This window comes from Scyliorhinus canicula, chromosome 19 (assembly GCF_902713615.1).
Source record: "Scyliorhinus canicula chromosome 19, sScyCan1.1, whole genome shotgun sequence".
NCBI classification, from domain to species: domain Eukaryota; kingdom Metazoa; phylum Chordata; class Chondrichthyes; order Carcharhiniformes; family Scyliorhinidae; genus Scyliorhinus; species Scyliorhinus canicula.
The window spans coordinates 92,048,950-92,072,053 of record NC_052164.1 but is presented as its reverse complement, the minus strand read 5'-3'; the positions used below and the strand labels follow the sequence as shown (position 1 = coordinate 92,072,053).

Sequence of the window (23,104 nt, the reverse complement as noted above, 5' to 3'; positions counted from 1 at the left end):
ACCATATATTGTGTTTGTGGGCGGCAGTGGTTTCAATAACGCCTGCAGGTTGTTAGCTGCAAACACTCCAAATTTTACTGTAACATATTTAGTTATGACAACATCCCCCTTACACTAGCTTCTCTCCATGTTGCTTTCTCCGAGGCATTGTCAGATCACAAGAGGAAATGTCACTTCTTTCTATGATTTTACAGTTGACCCTTTATGGAACTTAGTCGAACATATTCTATTATACTACAGGGTGTTAATGTGTGGGGGAAAGGGGTTTGGCTAGGGCCTGATCTGGCAGTTGCAAATGATGTAAAAGAATGTTTGTCCCCAAAAGTCCATCCGAAGGCCACCCTCCCGTCCCCATGCAAGGCCTGCCCATCCCACCCCAACCAGACAACCCACCCTCACACCAGAGACCCCCTGAATAAGACTCTCAATCGTGAAGGAAGATGAATGGAACAATGCTGTTGGGGAGGGAGGGACCCAGAAAATCCAGGGGGGAGGTGAGGAGCTGAATTGCACAGGGGGGAAAGGGAGCAGGGGCTATCAGGTCGCCCGCTCAAAATGGCATCCCAATCATGCGATTCCCTCAGCAACCCCTAGGATTGGGAATCACTTCCTGTTTTGTGCTCTGCAGGGAGAACATAGCCTCCTAAATGGAGATTTACGCCTGTAGTGTTAGAACTATTCAGGCAGAGTTCAAATTCCCCATCACTTTATGAGTCATAATTTTCCCCTCAATTCCCTCCAAATCTCCTGTCTCTAAATCCAAATCTCTAACCCTAAATCTATTCCCACTGGTTGTGGACACCCGAACCAATAGAAGAGGACCATCCTATCTCGAACACTCATAATTTAATGCATCATTTCGGTCTCCCCACTTTGCCAAAGACGCCAACTCTGGTGTATCCAATCCGTCCTCAAGACTGAAATTCTCCAGTCCAAGCAACAACCTTGTACATTTCCTCCCCATCATCTCTAGTGCATCTCTCATTACATGCACGGTTTTAGCTTGGTAATCGGTATAAAAACGATGAGATAAATTATAACTAAGTACACAAGTTTTTGATAAGCCAAAGATTTTAAAATGGACAGATTATTTCCCAATGTTACTGCTAAGTGAGTATTTTCAAAAATATAAAGAGTTAAATACCATTTCTTGATTTTTCGTATTGCAGCATGGGAAATAAAAACATGCAAGAGGCTTTGGCATATAATTTGGCCTCCAACACCAAGAGAGCTCCATGCTTCTTATTCCCAATCATAGTAAAACCAGAAAATTAAACACCTAACCTTGTTATCCACCTTATTGCTGTTGGGAGCTCTTTCTGTCAGTAATGTGACTGCTCACTTGTCTTGATGGCAACAGTGATGATACTTCGGAAGTAATTCATTGGCTGTGAAATATTTTGGAACAATCAGAGGGGCTGAACTAATGTAACTTTGAAAAATTGTGTTTTCACTTGAGCTGCGGAAGCACCGCCACTCTTCTGAAAGGGTTAAATAAATGATTTTTTTTTTACTGTCCGTGTGGAGTTTGCACATTCCCCCCGTGTTTGCGTGGGTTTCGTCCGCACAACCCAAAGATGTGCAGGTTAGGTGGATTGGCCACGCTAAATTGCCCCTTAATTGGAAAAAGTTAATTGTGTACTCTAAATTAAAAAAAAAGAAAAATGCAAAAAGCCTAAAAAAAGCTACAAGGGGATAAAGGTGTAGAAAAGAAAATGGGAGCACGTTTTCGCTACTATTTCGCAACTATTTCACAAGCTTCTGAAGCTGGGGGCTGACTCAAATGACAGAATTTCACCCTGCACCTCCTAGTAGGGCAGCAGGGTAGCATGGTGGTTAGCATAAATGCTTCACAGCTCCAGGGTCCCAGGTTCGATTCCCGGCTGGGTCACTGTCTGTGTGGAGTCTGCACGTCCTCCCCCTGTGTGCGTGGGTTTCCTCCGGGTGCTCCGGTGTCCTCCCACAGTCCAAAGATGTGCGGGTTAGGTGGATTGGCCATGCTAAATTTCCCGTAGTGTCCTAATAAAAGTAAGGTTGGGGGGGGGGGGTTATTGGGTTACGGGTATAGGGTGGATACGTGGGTTTGAGTAGGGTGATCATGGCTCGGCACAACATTGAGGGCCGAAGGGCCTGTTCTGTGCTGTACTGTTCTATGTTCTATGTTCTAAGTAGACGTCCCTTACCCCTGACGAACACAAGAAGAAGAAAATCACAGATGATAATTACACCACAGAACCATATCAGAAATTTGGAACATTTAACTTTTTTTTATTAAGAAGACAAGAACGCTTCAGTAGTTTTTGTATTTTTTTTCCTGTAAAAATGGCATACATGAACTGATACAAAAAAAATGGTGTGAGAACATATGAGAGATTCTATCAATACACAAAATTGCCCATGTACACCAGAAATAAGAGATGGTCTAAGCAAACAGCTTTAGTGCCTAAAGATCAAACCTATTGGGCATAGAAACACAGCAAAAATCTTCAACTTCATTAATGCTTCATTTTTTTATATAACCAATTTTGCACAATACTTGTTTCGCACGTGACAAAAACCCAATTCATTTGAACTAACTCTATACAAAGTAATACATTTTACAATTAAAACAGTGCACTGCATTTGAGGGAAAAAAAATAAAAGAGGGTTCACACAAAAACATGTACAACTAAAACTCTCAATTTGCCACGTTGTGTTTTCAATGTGTGGGGGGCATATCTGTTGCATTCTGCCCGAGATGCAAACGCCTATCAGAACACATATTCCTGAGACATGACAAATTTAATTTTATTTGACTTTTTTTTAAAAAAAGGCCTACTTCAGTAACACGGCTAACACTATAATACGGTTCAAACTGAAGGAGTGGGGGGAAATTACAGCAAATGACTGTGAAACCATATTTGAAACAGCGACGAGACACAGAAAATCACTTTTTGAGTATGTTACCACATTCCCTTCACTGTTAATGGTGACCCTTTATCTTACGTAACTGTGTAGAGAACTGAGCGTTTGTTGTTCAGTATAAATTTCACAATACTTAAGCAGCTCAATTTCTTTTTTTGTCATTTCTTGAAACTCAGTGAGGAAGCTCAATAAGAATCCTCTAAATTTTAAAGGGCACCACTTTCCAATTGCAATGTCCCTCTGTACGCAAATCTTTACACCCTCGTTGACTCCTTGGTTAGCACAAGTTCCAGTAGAAAGACGGAGGCTAACTCACCCTCCCCGTTCTTGCCCCGTTTTACTCCTAAAGGTATGATAGTGTTTCGCACTTTGTAACGTCCGTCCAAAATAAATCTCAAAATGAAACAAAAATTTCAAAAAAATAATAAAATGAACACTCTTCAGGTAAAGCTATGTCACGTCGGAATTGGGCCACGCACCCTATTGGAAATCAGGAGAAGAGATTTTGCTTTCCATTAATAAGTCAATATCCATTAACCTTAACCCACAATTTAGCTCAACAGTTTAGGTGGTAATAATTTTAACAACTGCCAAAAAGTTTTACCTTTATGCCAAAAACTGTGAAATGCCATTTTGGGAATTTGCAAATATTTTCTTTAAAATGTCCAACTAAAAGCTGTAACAAGATACTTCAACAGAATCTGGTCTCCTCTGCAAAAACAAACAGAGGTTTCAGAGAAGAAAATGCTTATGCTCAACACAAAAAGGTAATATTTTAAGGCAGCTTTCACACTTCTTTAAAGAGGCACTATCCCTTTTTGATGGCAAACACAGGATGAATGTAAAATGCAGGATACACACAGAACTTCCATTAAATACTACAGCATCCTGTACAGTGTTTGATCAATTTTAATTAAATCTTTAAATAGAATACGAATAGCATTATACAATGGCACAAGGACTAACCACTTGCATCACTGGCTTGATTAAAAAAAAAATACACTGCTGTTTAAAAAGAGATCTATGCACACAGTCCATGAAAGCAGTGGTTGTTTGGAAGAGGTTCTCGAATATAAACCATGCACGATGAACAAAGGGATACGCCTTTTTAAATCATGCTAGTGTTTATGACCCAAACTGTACTGTGTGAATCCAGACTTCAACATGTAACATTTAACTTTTGCTCCAGGCAGTGCTCATCTTGCCTCTTTTGGGGTCGTGGGTGTTTTTTTTTTTGGAGGGGGGGGGGCTGGGAAATAACCTTGCTGACAGGGAATCATGAATGCAGATAGCTTTCAAGTTTTTGTTTTTGGCAAACAAATTAGTGAGAAGTAAGGCCAATTGGGAAAGACTGATGAGATCTTTTAAAACAAGAGCTGGCTGGAACAAAGCTTGTTCGCACTGTGATAACTCAAAACTGTCCACTTGCTAAAAAGGCACAGACCTCAGCTGTCAGGTCTGGTTAGGGTTGTTGTTGAAAGTTCTGTCAGTTGCCCAGAACACAGCCAGACAGTTTGAGGTATCCTACATCGCACAGTCTATATATAGAGAATGAAATTAGAGTCGATCTCGCCACAAGAAGCCTCACTTGCAGAAAAATGCTCGATCCATGTCCCTCTGCGGAAATTGAACTGCCACACCAGCTCACCCCTCACAGACAGAGAGAGCGCGTTAACAAAATTACTTTTAAGTGTAGAAATGAAAGTGAGCTTGTAAAGTCCATGGAGCTTCCAAATGGCAATTCAAAGGCTGGAGCGTTTGCAGGGAAAACAAGGCACGGAGTTTTCTGCAAATGAGAGAACTAAACTAAGTCCAAGCCTGGTTCGGCTTTTACAGAGGTGTCAAACTGTGGAACTCACTGAGCTCAATGAACACTTTCTCCCCACCCTAACCCCAAGTGTACACACTCTTTTCATCCATCACCACCCTGCCTAAAACTCAACTGCAAGTGCGTCTACAGTTGGACACCTCAGTGTAACTATACTTTATTTAGATGAAGTACTCTTTCTTTTCATCGGAGTTGTTCTGTCCACCCTCTGCATTGATAATGGCAGTGTCTGCATCTGCTGCATCATCGGCTCCTTTGGCTTCATGCGTAAAATAGGTACCTGCAAGACACCATAAAGCCACTCGTTAGCAATCCATAATCCAAACCATCGGCTCATCCAGACTCTCTGGTTGTCGCAATTGTGCTTTGAGTGCCCAAAACCAAAGAAAATGCTCATGAGAAAGCCCCCACACCCCTCTTCAAGAAATGGGTGTTATTGGAAGACCACGGGAGGGGTGGCGTGCGAGATGAGAGATTCATACCATGGCACCCCTCCGAGATGGAACAGGAAAGACAGGTTGAGCTTTGCGTCTGGCGCCGTTGATGCCACTGTTTGGTCAGAAATGGAAGTTATTTCAGAGGCCCCCAGGAATGACAGCTAAAGAAATGGTAAGTTGATAAAATAAAAACAGTATTTGAAAGCACAGTCCAGTCACCAAGGTGCAGATCACTCCAACCGTATAGAAATCGAGTCAAATTAGATAAAGTAGAAATAAAGAGATGGAAAGTAAGATTAAGTTGAGAGAAAACTAAAGGAAACAGAGAAGCGATAGTTCTTTAAAAAAAACAATTTACTACTGGTCGGTGCGAGATTACAGAATTTTAACTATTGCCTTTCTGGTTCAGTAAGTTTGAGCGATACTGTAGCAACAAAAGTCTAGTTTAAAAAAAGGCTCCTTAAGCTGTTGGGAAGGAGGTTTGGCTTAGTTTATTAATATTTCTTGAAATGAAGCAGCAATTTCTTAAAATTTATCGGGACGGTGATCATCATCTGCCTCCTTTGAGAGGCAAATAACAGATTGTCCAACAGCACAAATTATGGCATATTCTCCACCAGCTGAATGATTACCACATTAATAACGGTATGCGAATTAAGCAGACCAATATTTTACAAGAAAATCCTGGGCCACTACCAACAATTCATGAGGTACGTGGGCAGCACAGTGGCGCAGTGGTTAGCACTGCTGCCTCACGGCCCCAAAGTCCCTGGTTCGATCCCGGCTCTGGGTCACTGTCGGTGTGGAGTTTGCACATTCTCCCCGTGCTTGCGTGGGTTTCGCCCCCCACAACCCAAAGATATGCAGGGTAGTTGGATTGGCCACGCTAATTTGTCCCCGAATTGGAAAAAATGAAGAGGGTACTCTAAATTTAAAAAACAATTCATGAGGTACCTGTCACGTGGCTAACTCAAATACTGCTATTCCTCACTGACATCTGGCAGGCTTGTATCAAGGGGCACTAACAGGTCTCAGTACAAGCGTTTTATATCAACACCCCATCACCAAAAACTACTTAACAAAGGAATAAACCTCGGCTGTCCTCTTTTTATTGAAAAGGTAGAGAACGGATGCAATTGCAGAAGCTACCCAAATAAACGGTCGGAAAATGTCCATTGCCCAAAGTTAAATGTAAGAGTTTTGGATCTTCTACATTAAGTTCGGAAATCAAGAATTAAAAATTCCAACACATCATTGGATGTCTGGCGAATACTTAAGGTCCAATAACATCTCAGAGCAGGGGATATGGAACAAGTACAAGAAAGCAAATGGAAGCACTGTGTTTTTGTGCTCCAGAGCTGTTGTAAGGAGGCCAGCCTTTGCATTGAAAAAACTGTGACGATGTCCATCCATCTGATATCATATTTAGTTCCAATTGCTTTTCGCCATGTGCTGATTGTAATTGGTGCACCAGCTGTCAACTTGTGCGGGGCAACCTGCAAACTACCTGGGCAGTGAACAATATTAGATTTTTCAAGAAAATTTACCACAGACTCAGCCATCGAAGTACACCACACCTGAGACAGTGGCGATCTTTCCACAAGTGTGACGGACTGGTTTAATTATATTTGCCTTTGCAGCCTTGGGGGATTCCCTTCTCCAGTGCTGTGTTTCATGCTGGGAAGTATGACTATATGTAGATATAGAGAAATACAGCACAGAACAGGCCCTTCGGCCCACGATGTTGCGCCGAACTTTTGTCCTAGGTTAATCATAGAATTTTGGACAATTTTTCATGGCCAATCCACCCAACCTGCACATCTTTGGACTGTGGGAGGAAACCGGAGTACCCGGAGGAAACCCACGCAGTCACGGGGAGGATGTGCAGACTCCACACAGACAGTGACCCAAGTCGAAATCGAACTTGGGACCCTGGAGCTGTGAAGCAATTGTGCTATCCACAATGCTACCGTGCTGCCCTTAAGAAGTTAACCTACACTCCCTTATGCTACCCTAATCCAAGTACCTATCCAATAGCCGCTTGAAGGTCCATAAATTTTCCGACTCAACTACTACCACAGGCAGTGCATTCCATGCCCCCACTACTCTCTGGGTAAAGAACCTACCTCTGACATCCCCTCTATATCTTCCACCATTTATCTTAAATTTATGTCCCCTTGTAATGGTGTGTTCCACCCGGGGAAAAAGTCTCTGACTGTCTACTCTATTTATTCCCCTGATCATCTTATAAACCTCTATCAAGTCGCCCCTCATCCTTCTCCGTTCTAATGAGAAAAGGCCTAGCACCCTCAACCTTTCCTCGTATGACCTACTCTCCATTCCAGGCAACATCCTGGTAAATCTCCTTTGCACCTTTTCCAAAGCTTCCACATCCTTCCTAAAATGAGGTGACCAGAACTGCACACAGTACTCCAAATGTGGCCTGACCAAGGCTTTGAAACTGTAACTGCGCTTTATCCACATTCTGCACAAACAAAGACATTTTAAAAAAAACCTTTTTGGTTTTCACTATGAGGATAGCTTGTGTGTGGGTAAGCTGCATTATAAGCTGCACTATTATCACTCATCATCCTGACTTGGAAATATATCGCCGTTCCTTCGCTGTGGCTGGGTCAAATTCCTGGAACTCCCTCCCCAACAGCGCAGTGGGTGTACCTACACCTCAGGGACTGCAGCCGTTCAAGACGGCAGCTCACCACCACCTTCTCAAGGGCAATCAGGGAGGGGCAACAAATGCTGGCCGAGCCAGCGAAGCCCACATCTTGTAAAAAATGAATTAAAAAAAAAGATCTCTTGAAAGCCTTGGTGCACTGCAGAAGAACGGAGAGCAGTCATAACAGAATGTATTGCAAAGAGAATACATACAGGCTGTATGGATTAACCAACCACAGATATAACAGTATTTTTAATCCCATCACTGGCTCACTGAAATGCAATTATAGCACTTTATTATGGATTTTAGTACTTAGCTACTACCCTGTGCTTTATGATAGAGACTGAAGAGATGTCAAGGACATAATGAAAGCTGGGAAAACACCCCTAAACAGTCAGGCCCTGCCCTGAGTAGGTGATTATTTTTTTCAAAATGGAGAAAAGAGGAGAATTAAAACAAAAATCACTGTGGATGTGGGTGTTGCTGAAATGTGTCAGTTTACAACTGCCACACACACTCTGTTTTGCACAGCGCCATCATGGTCTGTCATGAGTGCAGCATCTGAAAACATCGGAAGAGCAAATCCTTTAAATGACTTCTTTTGAAGGCGCTGTGTAAGGGGTTCGATTTCATTTGATGTCAGCAAAGCAAACTCAAGCCAAGATGTCACGGTTCCGCTGTTGCTCACGTCACCTCCACGGTATCCCACACACATGTTCAGAAGACATTTGCCAACAGAATCTCACAACCTAATCTAATTTTCTAGTGCACCAAACTGGAAACACCGCATTTGTTTTAGATGGCCAATATCTACCTCGCTATAGTCCTTCAACGGCTGGAGGTTCCTCTTGCAAACCAGTGAAATCCTGGCAGAGCTGCAACAGGTTTGACCTCACAGTATTCAAAGAAGTGAAAGCTATGTTCAAGCAGGGCAATAGAATCTGAACATCAGGAGGACATTTTACTGCTGGATAGAGTATCGAGCTACAGCCTTGTGGGAAGCTGGGAGAGGAGCCTTCTGCTACTGTCCCAGGCATTAAGGTGATCGCTATCTTGATGGCCCTATGCATGTGTGGCATGTGCGCGTGTAGCGTGCGTGCAGAGGAAGGATGATGGCAGAGATAAGAGGTAAGGTGCCTTGTTTGGCTCTGCTATAATTAAATGCAGTGGATAGGGAAGGGGGAGCTGCAATCGCTGTGGGTTGGGCGGGCTGGGAGGGGGGAGAAACAGTGTTGCTAGGCCACACTGCCCCTATTTCCTCACTCCTTCTGTGGCTGCACGGTAGTACAGTGGTCAGCACTGTTGCCTCACAGCTCCAGGGTCCCAGGTTTGATTCCCGACTTGGGTCACTGTCTGTGTGGAGTCTGCACGTTCTCCCTGTGTCTGTGTGGGTTTCCTCCGGGTGCTCCAGTTTCCTCCCACAAGTCCCGAAAGGCATGCTATTAGGTAATTTGAACATTCTGAATTCTCCCTCTGTGTACCCGAACAGGAGCCAGAATGTGGCTACAAGGGTCTTTCACAGTAACTTCATTGCAGTGTTAATGTAAGCCTACTTGTGGCCATAGAGATTATTATTATTATCCAACCCAACTTGTAGGGTCGTAGGGGAAAATCCAGGCTTGCATCGCATTGATGTTAGAGTAAGCAGGGAACTGTGAAGAAGGTTGATACAATACAGACTGCCGCATTGAACAGAGTTTAGATAATCTCCACTATTTCGATCTCCCAAACCAATACAATGCAGTTGAGAATATTGATTGCACTTTATAATAAGTATTGTGAGGCTGGCGGTCACAGACAGCTTCCTTCACATCTTACCTTTGTGTCTTGCAAAGTATCGGCCAAGCACAATCAACAGGCACAGAATGGCAAATACTACCACAGCAACCACTCCCCCGATGACAGCATGGTCTACAGACCTTGGAACCTCTGTGCCTGCTCTCGAGTCTGTCAGATTGAAAGCAAGAAGTCTTTGTTAGAAACATTTTCATACTGACATAAATGAAGTGATTGGGACTCAGCAAACCTGATATTCAAAAGTAACATTTCCTGCCACAGATCCCTTAAGAACAAGGAAGTAGATCAAGAAGCAAGTACACATTTGTCCCCTCTTGGCAGCAGAATGATTTATCCTTTATAATTACAGTGCAGCTTTTAAACAGTCCCGTACTGCTGGAAATTGACATGCTCCCGCATTTCTCTCTTTTCTTTTATTGCTTTAGTTTGTCAACGCTGATGAATGATTTTGCACACACGAAAGCAAAGAAACCGAACGTACGCGAATCATTTCCGAACATTAACGGCAGGTGACTAGAACACAGCCAAATTTCATCAACAGAGATGATAACACATGCGTTTAACTGCTTGGCATCTGTCAGTGGGGTTCTGAAGAATGGCTGCTGTAGTTGTTCATTAACAAGTAATAAAGGGGATGAAATATGAGCAAGTTGCTGCAGTACGTTAGTGAGATCGAACTTGGTGTTGTCACGAATATTTCAGGACGATGCAATAAAGCGCAAGTGTAATTTTTATACCATATCTATTTGAATTGCCAAAAAGTACCCCAGCAGCATACTTAAAGAGGTTGTGGTTAAAAGAGTACTTTGAGGTATAGAACACTAAAATAAATTACTGCTGATTATAGTTGGGATCAATTTGAGGAGATGAATTAAGAGTGCTGGCTCATACTGAGGCATGCAGAGTCCTCCTAATAATATTAATGCATTAAATCGACACAGTAGCAAAACTGCAACAGATATAACACTGTGTGGTAACACAAGCAATCAAAAGCTTTTTAGTCACAGAATGCATTCTTTCCAACCAATGATAGAAAGGAAGAATAAAGACAACAAAGTATTGCACCGCCCAGAAGATTTACTGTCTTTACAAACATACCGGTAACAGCTCAGATAAAATATTCCGACTTTTAAATCATTTATAGTTCATACCTCGTAAGCTGTCACCTAAATCTCTCAGTATGTAATAGTACTTGGTCAATAAATCTGTCTTGATCCTCGTGCTGAAGGGAGTGATAGATATTAATTTAACCCATATATAAAATGTGCAAGTATTCATCAGTTAATTTTAAAGAAGATTTATATCGATCTCCCTGAAGATAACAGAAAATCCTTTAAAGGCTGATGACTGTGTATAATAACGTTGGAAGTTTATTGATCAGGTGTAGAGAAGTGTGACAACTAAAGGTGATGCTACAACTCAGCAGAGAGGACATCTGATTCATCACATTCCTGTAGAATTTACACCTTCTGTTCTATCAATTTACCAGCTAAATTAATGGTAATTGATTTCAGCGTACAAGCCTTTCGCCTCCTGGAAATTCTTTTAAATAACTAGTAGAAAGCCAAGTGTGTCAGGCTAAGGGTTAAAATTTAATTTGAAAGGAAAACCAGCAAATGTGTTCATTTAAAAAATGATGAGAGTTCCCAGTTTGTACAAAATTGAGTATTACAGACGTGGTTAGAGATTAGATTCCTGATATTAGGAAACTTAAGCAAAACGTTGCCGTTAAATCTAATGACTTAATAAAAATTCCATGATGGGACTCGGAGACAAATTTCTACTTCAATTTGATGAACTTTTACCTGCGGGTTCGGTGGATTGGCCATGCTAAATTTCCCTTAGTGTTCAAAAAGGTTAGGTGGGTTATTGGGTTATGGGGATAGGGTGGAAGTGAGGGCTTAAGTGGACCGGTGCAGAATCGATGGGCCGAATGGCCTCCTTCTGCACTGTATGTTCTATGTTTAGAATCTTGGAAGGGAAAATGCCAAACAGTGTCCTGCATACAAATCTCACTCCTTTACACAGCTGCCTTCCTCGGGTCTATGCTTCAATCACTTCTATAGTTCGTGGCTTGGCCATTAGATAATGGAGTTCAGAGCGGGAAAAGGTAGCAGAGGTCAGAGTAGCAACTTCTCTTGTCAGATTGTTCAATCGTCGCCAAGTCACTTTGAGCGAAAGATTCTAGGTTTAAGCTCACAATGCACTTCAGTATGTAATCTAGGCTAAGATTTCAATGCAGCAATGATGGCTGCTGTAGATAGTCAGTGGTGCCATAATTTTCATGAGGTATTAATGGAGGCTCCCCTGTATGTTTAGGCAGATGCACCCCATTGCGCTTTTCAAAGACGATCGATAATGCCTTTGTGTGCCAGACAGAACAAATTCCTCAGCCGACATCACCAACAACTAATTGGGTGGCACGGGGGCACAGTGGTTAGCATTGCTGCATCACAGCTCCACAGACCTGGGTTCAATTCCGGCCTCGGGTGACTGTCTAAGTGGAGTCTGCACGTTCTCCCCGTGTCTGCGTGGGTTTCCTTCAGATGCTGCGGTTTCCTCCCACAGTCCAAAGATGTGCAGGTTAGGTGGATAGGCCATACCAAATTGGCCCTAGGTGTCCAAAAGATTAGGTGGGGTTACTGGGTTACGGGGATAGGGTGTAGGCATCGGCTTCAGTATGGTGCTCTTTCCAAGGGTTGGTGCAGTCTTGATGGGCCGCATGGCCTGCTTCTGCACTGTAGGGATTCTATGAACTGGTCATCTCTCTCATTTGTGGTTGATGGCCTTTTACTGCAAATGGACTATTTCAAAAAGTATCTCATTGGCCTCAAGTGCTTTGGGGCAACCTATGACAGGAAAATCACCGCATAAAATGGAAGTTCTCCAGCCACCAATAGCTCCAAAGTCACAGACTATCCAAAGCCAAGTGATTGCATTTCATTTCATTGCAGGCGAACAGCTGTAGAAGCAGTAGAAAAACGTATAGAGGAAACGTGCCTACATATTCCAAGGTACGCAAATGTCCTATAATTTAAAGCTAAAATTAACCTAGCCATACTGCACACCCTAAATCAGAATATGGAAATTCTGCCAGGTCATTCATATCTTCAAACTGCTATCATAACTGCAAGGAATACAGTTGTGGAGGATTCTTACAACCGTAACTGTATCGTTAACCACAACATACTGCTCTGAATCTAATAAGTAATCAAATCGCAGGTGTTATTTCACAAGTCTTAGCCACTCGATACAATGATAGACCAAAATGTGTAAGTTCTGTGTTAACGAACGGTGCTGCTTTCCTGATTACATGATTGGGTATGCAAGAATACCATTCCAAATGTACCTGCTGCCATGGGTCACTACCTTAACCCTCAAATTGATAAATGAAGGCTACAACTCAGCAACCTTCATGTACCTCAGATGCTCCTGACAATGTATATATTAAAATACTTTTTAACTGGAGGGCTTGGTAGGTTTTGGAATAGATATTGTAATTCTGCCAAACAGTAAAACTGACATCCCTCTCTACACGTTCCATCAGTTTACTAGTGCAATAGGAGTTACTGAGCAAATCTTAGTCAGGAAATGCTTTCGATCCAGTGCAATAATGTCCTGTATCCCCCTTGGTGGGAGGAGTGGGAAGGTTGAAACCTGCCTACGCGGGAAGTCCTGCACCTGCAGATACCTGAATTTGTTCCCCTCACCAATTCAAATTTCTCCTCCAGCTCCCTCAAGCTAGGAAAGCTTCCCTCAAATCTCATTATAGACATAGGAAATGGGAATAGGAGCAGACCGTATGGCTCCTCGAAACCCACAGTTGATTTCCTGCCACAATTCGACTTTTCTGCCCACTCCCCAGATCGTTGGAGAATAAAAATCTTACTCCCACATCTTGCATACCCTCAGAAATGGAGCAACCACAGCCTCCCCCGGGTAGTGAATTCCAAAGATGTGCAACACTTTAGATGAACAAATTTCTTCTCATCTCAGTCCCAAATGTCCAGCCCTTTTCCTGAGACTGTGCCCATGTTCTGGAATGCTCAACCAGGGGGAAACAACCTCTCAATGTTGACCCTATCAAGCCCCTTCAGAATCTTGCCTGTTTCAATGAATAGTTTGTCTCCCAGAATGTAAAGGACTAAATTACTCAGCCTTTCATTAAGGGCACCCTGCACATCCCAGGTATCAATGAACCTTCACTGTACCAACTCCTAGGCAAGTATATCCTTCCTTAGATATGGAGACCAAAACTGCAGTACTTCTGGCGTGGTAACACCAACGTCTCATCCAATTGGAGCAAGACTCCCTAGCTTTCGGACAGCAGTCCCCTTGCAATAAAGGCCAATATGCCACTTGCCTTCCTCGTTGCTTGCTGGACCTGTATGCTCACTTTCTGTGTTCCTTGTGAGAATACAGCCACGTCTCTCAGAACAGCGACATTTACAAGGTTCAGACTTTTAAAAATTGGTCAGCGGATAAACACGTTATGCAGCATGGCACTGCGACATGGATTTAGAGCCTCTTAATTTTGGTTCCTAAATTTGGGGGGGGGGAACACGACGACATAATTGATCACAACCTGGAGTATTCAGGATTACGTTTAACTTTGACAACATCAGGCTTAGTGGTGAGTCCTGACGGGATATGGGTGAGAGGGTGGTACAAGGGTTCAGAACTGTACGACAGGAGTGAGGGTTATTCCGGGTCAGTCTCGGCACTATGGCTTAAACACTCGGCCAACACTCACTGTCTACTTTCACATCAACAAGGAGGGCACCTTCGGGTGGCGCGGAGGCGCAGTGGTTAGCACTGCTGTCTCACGGCACCGTGGTCCCGGGTTCGATCCCGACCCCAGGTCACTGTCCGTGTGGAGTTTGCACATTCTCCCCGTGTCTGCGTGGGTTTCGCCCCCACAACCCAAAGATGTGCAGGGTAGGTGGATTGGCCGCGCTAAATTGCCCCTCAATTGGAAAAAATAATTGGGTGCTCTAAATTTTTTTTAAAAAAGGAGGGCATGATGATCAGCTGCTGGACAGTGACCACCTATCTCCTCTTCCCTACCCCAGCAACCTTTTCATAGAATTTACAGTGCAGAAGGAGGAAATTCGGCCCATCGAGTCTGCACCAGCTCTTTGAAAGAGTAACCAACCCAAGCCCACACCTATCCCCTTAACCCAGTAACCCCACCCAACACTAAGGGCAATTTTGGACACTAAGGACAATTTAGCATGACCAATCCACCTAACCTGCACATCTTTGGACTGTGGGAGGAAACCGTAGCACCCGGAGGAAACCCACGCACACACGGGGAGAACGTGCAGACTCCACACAGACAATGAACCAAGCCGGGAATCGAACCTGGGACCCTGGAGCTGTGCAGCAATTGTGCGAACCACCATGCTACCGTGCTGCCCTTTTCTGGAGTGTAGTCCTTGTTCTCCCCTGGAAGAGGGAATAACCTAAATATGTTATAGGCCAAACAACTGCTTTGAAAGGATGAATATCTAGAAGATAAACTGGTGGGCGAAGAGTGAGCGGGGTCATCACCCTCTTATCCAGACTGCAGTATTGAATCTTCAAAAGATACCATAATGCCTCAAGGGCATAAAACTTGCTGATTGGTGGGAAAAAGATACGGAGCCTCAGTGGGGACCACGCGGCCGAGGCCACACAGAACTTCATGTTGTCTGCACTGAGTAGCTTCAGTCGCCAGTGTAGCGAGAGATCAGGATGCCATTTTTAAATAGTATCTCTGGAGTCCCTAACCTCCCGCTCGCGACCATGAGGGGGGTGCCCCCGGGCCCCACAAAGCCTCCCCCAACACCCAAGGAGCGTACCCCCAGCCCAATTGCTGCTATGCAAAAAACAAAGGCCAGCTTGGCACCTTGGCAGTGAGAACCTGGTACCCTCACAGTGCCCCTGCCAGCTGGCAATACCACCTGGGCACCAGCAGTGCAAGGATGCCACTTTGCTCAGGGGGCATGCATCTGAGAGCTTTCGATTCCTTGGGAGAGCCCCACGAGTGTCGTTCCGTCAAGTCCCAGTTTTTCAAGACCAGTACTCGCCCGAAGGGGATAGATCCCAACGCCTCGGGAAGCTGCACATTACACCGAGAATACCTAAGCTCACGCTAAAACACAGATTTGCCAAAAAGCGATTCCGCCTACAACGGGTGGGATTTACATCGCAACGTCTCGCGAGATTGTAAGATTTCATGAGAGATTCATAGATTTATAGAATTTACAGTGCAGAAGGAGGCCATTCGGCCCATCGAGTCTGCACCGGCTCTTGGAAACAGCATCCTTCCCAACCGCACACCTCCACCCTATCTCCATAACTGAGTTACCCCACCCAACACTAAGGGCAGTTTTGGACACTAAGAGCAATTTAGCATGGCCAATCCACCTAACCCGCACATCTTTGGTTCCAGGGAGCGGGGTCTCTCGACTACATTGCGCTGCTTTCCAGACACAGCATGGGCATTCAATCGCGACTGTAGTCATTTCTTTGGAGCTTGGTGAGTTTCTCACCGGTAAATCGCACACTTATGATTTTTTTCTGTCGTGGGTAACAAAACCCAACGGCAAGACCAGCTCCTCAGAGATCAGGCACTCTTTCAATCTCAAAGTGAGGTTGATGGTCCCCCAGATCCCCACCCACAGACAATGCGACCCCACCCCCCCTCCCCCGCAGACATGAACAACACCCCTAACTCAGCCTCCGAGGGGCAAACTCACCCCACCCTGCCACCCAGGCATGAGGGCGACCCTGCCCCACACCCAACCATCTTTGTGGGCATTGCCCCCCTTTCTCTAAATCAGCATACCCAACTATGGAGTCGCTGTGCCCCCCCCCCCCCCCCCTCTCCACCTTTAGGCCCTTGCTCTTCATGTCGCCCCTTCATACCTCCTCTTTTATGGGCAGGCCCTGCTCCTTGGCAGTGTCAACCTGGCTCCCTGACTGCCAATATGGCACCTGGGTGGCAGCCCCTGACCACCCGTTTGTGGAGAGCAATACTAATCCGTGCCCGAGTGATACCGATGCGGCCGGTGATGCCCAGGAGCGGGGAGAATGTGGCCTCAAACGGGCCACGCATATTTAGATGAACCTAATGGATCGTTTAAATATGATCACTGGATCACGCCCAGGGAAAATCGCGCCCGAGGTCTGGAGTCCCTTCTTAGGGCAGAGTGGATTTTAAAAGCTGTGCCCTCACATTCCGATTCTCTGGAACCTTCCATGAATTCCTGCTTTTACACTCTTCAGTGGCTGAGTAAATATAAAACTGAACATTTAAGTGAACTGCGCGAAACCCCTCATCTTGAAAACAAATTAACCATCTACAGCCACGGTGCAGGATATACCATTCAAGAATCAAGCCCAATTCGGTATTTGGACCCCAGTTCCTTCGAGATGAAATCTGCTGCAGAGTTCCTCTCATCATAGCTTCAGGTTCTCCCAAGCTAATGTTCAACATCTTCTCTGGTTTAAACAGTGATCGCATTACATGAAAAATACCACACCTGCATAAGGCTTCCTTTCTTTCCAAAAAATAAATTGCTTTGCCACCTGAATGAGGTCACCAGATCTCGTATTAATATTTTTCCAAGTGACAAAATCGTGATGCAGGTTTTGAAGTAAAGCAAGCTTCTTATTTTTTTTTTTAAAACGAGCGACACAGATTTGATTGTGCCTTTTGTGCCGTTATTTATTTGTTAGTTTATAAATCAATAGAAAAATTCAATAAAGTTGCAGACTGCAAACTAAAAATGACATTTAATTTGTATTCCATGGACTCAATGCATTTATTTAAATGGGATTGTTAATTTCAATTTGGCACATGGAAGTCCAAGTAAATCACTCCACTCTGCACCGACACCAACCAGGAACAAATTAATTTAATCTTTCACATACACGTTGTATTTTGAATTTTTCTTTCAATAGAAATCCTGAAGATTAAGTGGGTAACTCTGATTTATCTAAAGCAAGTACGGAATAATACATTATCAGATGGAGCACCTTGGGAGGTGTAATATTCTATTTGAGGGAGTTGCCCATCATGAAACATCTGGAATAGCTCTTGAATAACAATAAATATTTACATAGTGCTTTTAATGTAATTAAATGTCACAGGGTGTTTTACAGGAGCATTATAAATCAAAGTATGATACTGAGTTGCAGGACGATATCAGGTCAGATGACCGCAATCACGATCAGCGTTGATCGAAAGATAAGACTTGAGGAGGGTCTTAAAAGAGGAAAATGGTTTCGGAGAAGTGTAGGGAGAGAATTTCAGAATTTGGGGTCTGGACAGATGAAGACATGGGGCGGAATTCTCCGACCCCCCAAGGGGCGATCTGACCCCGGGGTGGCCTGGCCCGCGATTGGGGCCCACCAATCGGCGGGCGGGCCTGTAACGGAGAATCCTGCCGGTGGGTCGAGGCAAAAATGTGGCGGGGCGGAGAATCCAGCCCATGGACTTCCAAGAAAGATAGATCAGATTTGGAACCTCTATTGACCCGAGAAAGTGCACAATCATACTTCAAGTTGGGAAAAGTGCAAGGCTCTATGGTTATAGATTGAGCTAACTTTCCAAAAAATAAGCACGAGTCCAGGATCTCCATCGCATTTCTTCAGTCCATTAAAACTAAATGGGCCTTTAGTCAGTGTTTTTGGGGCCAGTACAGGTGGGGTGTGAAGCGGAGGGGGCGGTTTGCAGTGCCTCGGTTGAGGTTGTGGTGCTGCCAGTAGTTGTGTTCCACACGCAAAGATGTTGATCTGGTTTCCCCACCAATGTACACGGTCATTATTTAGTTCTGGCTCGTCCATACTCCTATTGCAGATATCTCTCAGGCACTTGACTTTCTTGGATTAGAGACTTTGGAAGGGTTAGTTGGAACTCCCAAGGAGCCCCCTAAAGTGACATGACACTCCACTTTAATATCATCATCGTCATCAGGAACCCCGACTGACTTCTTTCCCCCTTGCAAGTCGAGGAACGTTCAATGACCTGCTCACAACTAGGACCGAATCAGCAATCAAACAATTGATGATCCATGTCAGTGTTCCTCAGTTCTACATCATGTGGCACTGCAGTTACCACCTCAGTCATAACGGGGTCAGCTGCAAGAAATCTTGGACAATTTCCTTTCCACAACATAACTGATTCTTTGAGGTGTTTCATCATGTTTCAAATTCCTGCTTTCATTCAGTTTTTCATCCTTTGCCTTCATCTTCCATTAGCATAGAGATATATCTGTACAAGAAGAATGCATCTTCCTTTCCCTCATTCAGCTCTTCACCAGTAACTTTCTTCACTTTCCTCCTTCTAAGAAACATACAATCCCTGTTTAAATTCAGATTTTATAAATCCTTGGACACCAATTTCCAGTTTTGCTAATTTCCTTTTCACATTTTCTCTGTCCCAATGACGTAGGTTTTCCTGAGATTTGATTTGATTTATTATTGTCACATGTATTAGTATACAGTGAAAAGTATTCTTTCTTGCTTGCTGTACAAACAATGCAGACCGTACATAGGGAAGGAAGGAGAGACTGCAGAATATAATGTTACAGTTATAGCAAGGTGTGGAGAAAAGATCAACTGAATACAAGGTAGGTCCATTCAAATGTCTGATGGCAGTAGGGAAGAAGCTGTTCTTGAGTCGGTTGATACGTGACCTCAAACTTTAGTATCTTTATCCTGATGGAAGAAGGTGGAACAGAGTATGTCCGGGGTGCATGGGGTCCTTAATTATGCTGGCTGCCTTTCTAAGGCAGCAGGAATTCTAGATGGAGTCAATGGATGGTAGGCTGGTTTGCGTGATGGACTGGGCTACATTCACAACCTTTTGTAGTTTCCTGTAGTATTGGGCAGAGCTGGCTCCATACCAAGCTGTGATACAACCAAAAAGAATGCTTTCTATGGTGCATCTGTAGACGTTGGTGAGGGTTGTAGATGACATATCAAATTTCCTTAGTCTTCTGAGAAAGTAGAGTCGTTGGTGGGCTTTCTTAACTATAGTGTCAGCATGGGGGGACCAGGACAGGTTGTTGGTGATCTGTACAGCTAAAAACTTGAAGCTCTCGACCCTTTCTACTTAAATCCCAGTGATGTAGACAGGGGCATGTACTTCATAGAACATAGAACAGTACAGCACAGAACAGGCCCTTCGGCCCTCAATGTTGTGCCGAGCCATGATCACCCTACTCAAACCCACATATCCACCCTATACCCGTAACCCAACAACCCCCCCCCCCCTTAACCTTACATTTTTATTAGGACACTACGGGCAATTTAGCATGGCCAATCCACCTTCCTGAAGTCGATGACAATCTTCTTTGTTTTGTTGACATTGAGGGACATTGAGGGAGAGATTATTGTCGTCACACCAGTTCACCAGATTCTCTATCTCATTCCTGTACTCTGTCTCGTCATTGTTTGAAATCCATCCCACTACGGTGGTGTCATCAGTAAATTTAAAATCGAGTTGGAGGGGAATTTGGCCACACAGTGATAGGTGTATAAGGAGTACAGTAGGGGGCTGAGGACACAGCCTTGTGGGGCACCGGTGCTGAGGATGATCGTGGAGGAGGTGTTGTTGCCTATCTTTACTGATTGTGGCCTGTGGGTGAGAAGGTTCAGGATCCAGTCACATAGGGAGGAGCCGAGGCCAAGGCCACGGAGTTTGGAGATGTGTTTCGTAGGAATGATGGTATTGAAGGCTGAGCTGTAGTCGATAAATAGGAGTCTGACATAGGTGTCTTTGTTATCTAGGTGTTCCAGGGTAGAGTGCAGGGCCATGGAGATGGTGTCTGCTGTGGACCTGTTGCAACGGTAGGCAAACTGTAGTGGATCAAGGCAATCCGGGAGCCTGGAGTTGATTTGTGCCATGGCTAACCTTTCAAAGCACTTCATGATGATGGATGTCAGAGCCACTGGATGATAGTCATTAAGGCACGCTGCTTAACTTTTTTTTGATACAGGGATGATGGTAGTCTTCTTGAAGCAGATAGGGACCTCAGATTGTTGTAAAGAGAGGTTGAAGAATACTTGCCTCTCTTCATTCATCTTTTCCTCCAAGATTTCATTCGATGTTCCTAACCTGCATGTCTTCGCCTCATTTGTAGGCAACCTTTGTTGCCATTTGTCAATCCTACTCTTTCTAGATGTCTTCAGGGGGTGTTGCGATTGCTATCCCAGTCAAGGTTCTTTCAGGGTCTTCACTTCTGTTTTAGTTGTGTTGGCATAACAGACTAATATCCGTATTTCGCCAGCAGTTAAATGGATAGAGCTAGCTAAACCAGGCATGACCTGCTGAAACGGCAGTCCTGATAACGAAAACCATTAAATGGAAACAATCTAAAGGTGGGTCTTGAAGGTTTCAAGTTACGGGGCAGTAACTGTTTCCTTTGGGAGCTTGTTTCATTGTGGGAGTGTCCTCACGAAAAAAGGTTATTAACACACTGTCTTGGAAACAAATGGTCTTTGTAGTTTGTGAGAAGGCTAACTTGCATTTTGCAATTGCCAGAGGGCTCCGGGTACTTGTTCCTGCCAATTCTCACTAGTCCAGTACATATTTTGTAGAACATGGGATATTCTATTTGACTCCCTCCTCTGTTGCAAGTGATTCCCACTCCTTGATCAAGGATGTGCCACTGGTGTATTCCCCATACAGAATCGTGCAGAATCCTGCAACATGTCTTTGGATCACTTCAACCTTATTTCTGGAGAAGGGTCCCACAAACAACTTTAATTCTCCAGGAGGAGCAATGTTTGGAAATCTGATATTTTTGTTGCAATATCAAAGATTCAACATGACTTGTGCATCAATAATCACAAAAGCTCCAGAAACCACAACTGGTGCAGAGTGTTATATATAGAGAACTCATTCACAATCAGTCACGTTCTTATTTTCTCTATTTGCTCATTTTAGTGCATATCCTGTTTTATATTCATTATCCTTAATTAATTATAGGAAACAGATAAGATTTTCACAAGTTTAGAAGATCCACCATGTGCCAGTGCATCATTGGCAATCCGTCTCCACTGATTTACATTTTTCAATCTGCATCTATTGTTACACATAACACATTAATGTTAATACATTAGTTTGTGCTGATTTAAAAGAAAATAAACTTCAGAGTGACACAGATTTGACTCAAATCCAAAGCATACAAATAAACTGGTGTCCAAGATTGGAAATATTGAAGTTGAAAGTTCACTGAAGTCAAGGGATGTAACAATTTCTTTGAAGCACCATTTAAGGCTCGGGTGATTTGGCAATTGGACCTCAAATTCATAGAGGGGGCCTTTCATGTCGAGATTTGTATCGGCATGTATATTCGGCTTTCATTTTACATTACCTGCCTGATGCTAATTGTACTGCGTCAGAAGTTTAAATGTCACGCTCCCAAGTGGTGGGATGCAGTGGTGTACCCTATCAACCTAAAAATAATGCTACACAAAAGGCCAAATGCTTTGTAAAACGATTTCTAAAGTAAGACAATGCTCGTTTACCCTCCCAAGACCACTTCATGTATGACTAATTAATCACAGATTTCTCCCACTCCCCCCCCCCCCCCCCCCCCCCCCCCTCAAATCCATTTACTTTTCATCCCCTAAAGTAATTATCACTTTGGGAGGGTGGAGAAGAAAAAAAAACTTATGTCAGTTACAGGAGGTTGATATTTCAGAGGTAGCATCGCCTCAAGTTGCGTCTCACACGCATCCCGGCAGCCATCTTTAGAGAGGATAGCAGAAGGCCTTGGATAAGGTCATTTGGCTTCTTGGCCTGAAACGGCGCAAGAACATTTCTGTGACTCTCACACCCAAGTGAAAAGATAACGCATTTTGATTCTCCATGTGCAGAGTTGGTGATACGAAATAACATAATGGGGCAGCAATCATTCAAATCATTGAATCGAAAACCCTTGGTACCCCTCATGGCACGTTTCAACAGATATTCGCTACACTCAAAGCTCTGCCGCATGATTAAATTACTTTTTACTTTAAAGTAACATGAAATGTCACTTTGGTGAATTACAATTTATCACGCTAAAAATTATCTTTAATTTCAGCAATTCACGCAACATTGTCGCTAATAAATACCACTGCAACTTGAGCAGAACGTTTCCTGACAATACTAACAGCTATTTCTATTATTGCTTTCTTCAGGGAACCTAATGAAATTAGGAAGATAGCATTTCTCTCCCTTATAGGGCAGACTTCTGCTTCATGCCCCTGCTTCTGTTTGGTCTCCCGACACCTAATCCACTTCTATCAAAGGCAAGAGATCTTGCCACAGAATATCAACATGTTCGCACACTACACTGAAGTGTTTTGGCCTTTGTGCTCAGTGACTTGGTGTGTGTGTGTGGGTGTGTGTGGGGTGAGGAGTGAAATCCTCAGAGGTGTCAAAGAGCCGTCATCTTGAATGTGAATAGGTTTCATGGGTAG

General features: G+C 43.8%; 1 protein-coding gene across 5 annotated transcripts in view; it reads right to left on the bottom strand.

Annotated features, from left to right (window-relative positions):
* Positions 1–2,247: 2,247 nt before the first annotated feature.
* LOC119953880 (cell adhesion molecule 1-like) overlaps positions 2,248–23,104 on the bottom strand; it is a 427,713-nt gene continuing 406,856 nt past the window's right edge. For all 5 annotated transcript variants that reach the window (XM_038778495.1, XM_038778497.1, XM_038778498.1 and 2 more), the window contains 2 exons: positions 9,662–9,790; positions 2,248–5,012 (listed from right to left, as the gene is read on the bottom strand). In XM_038778495.1, coding sequence (XP_038634423.1) covers positions 4,894–5,012; positions 9,662–9,790 — 248 coding nt within the window. In that variant the 3' untranslated portion in view covers positions 2,248–4,893. The remainder of the gene's footprint in view (positions 5,013–9,661; positions 9,791–23,104) is intronic.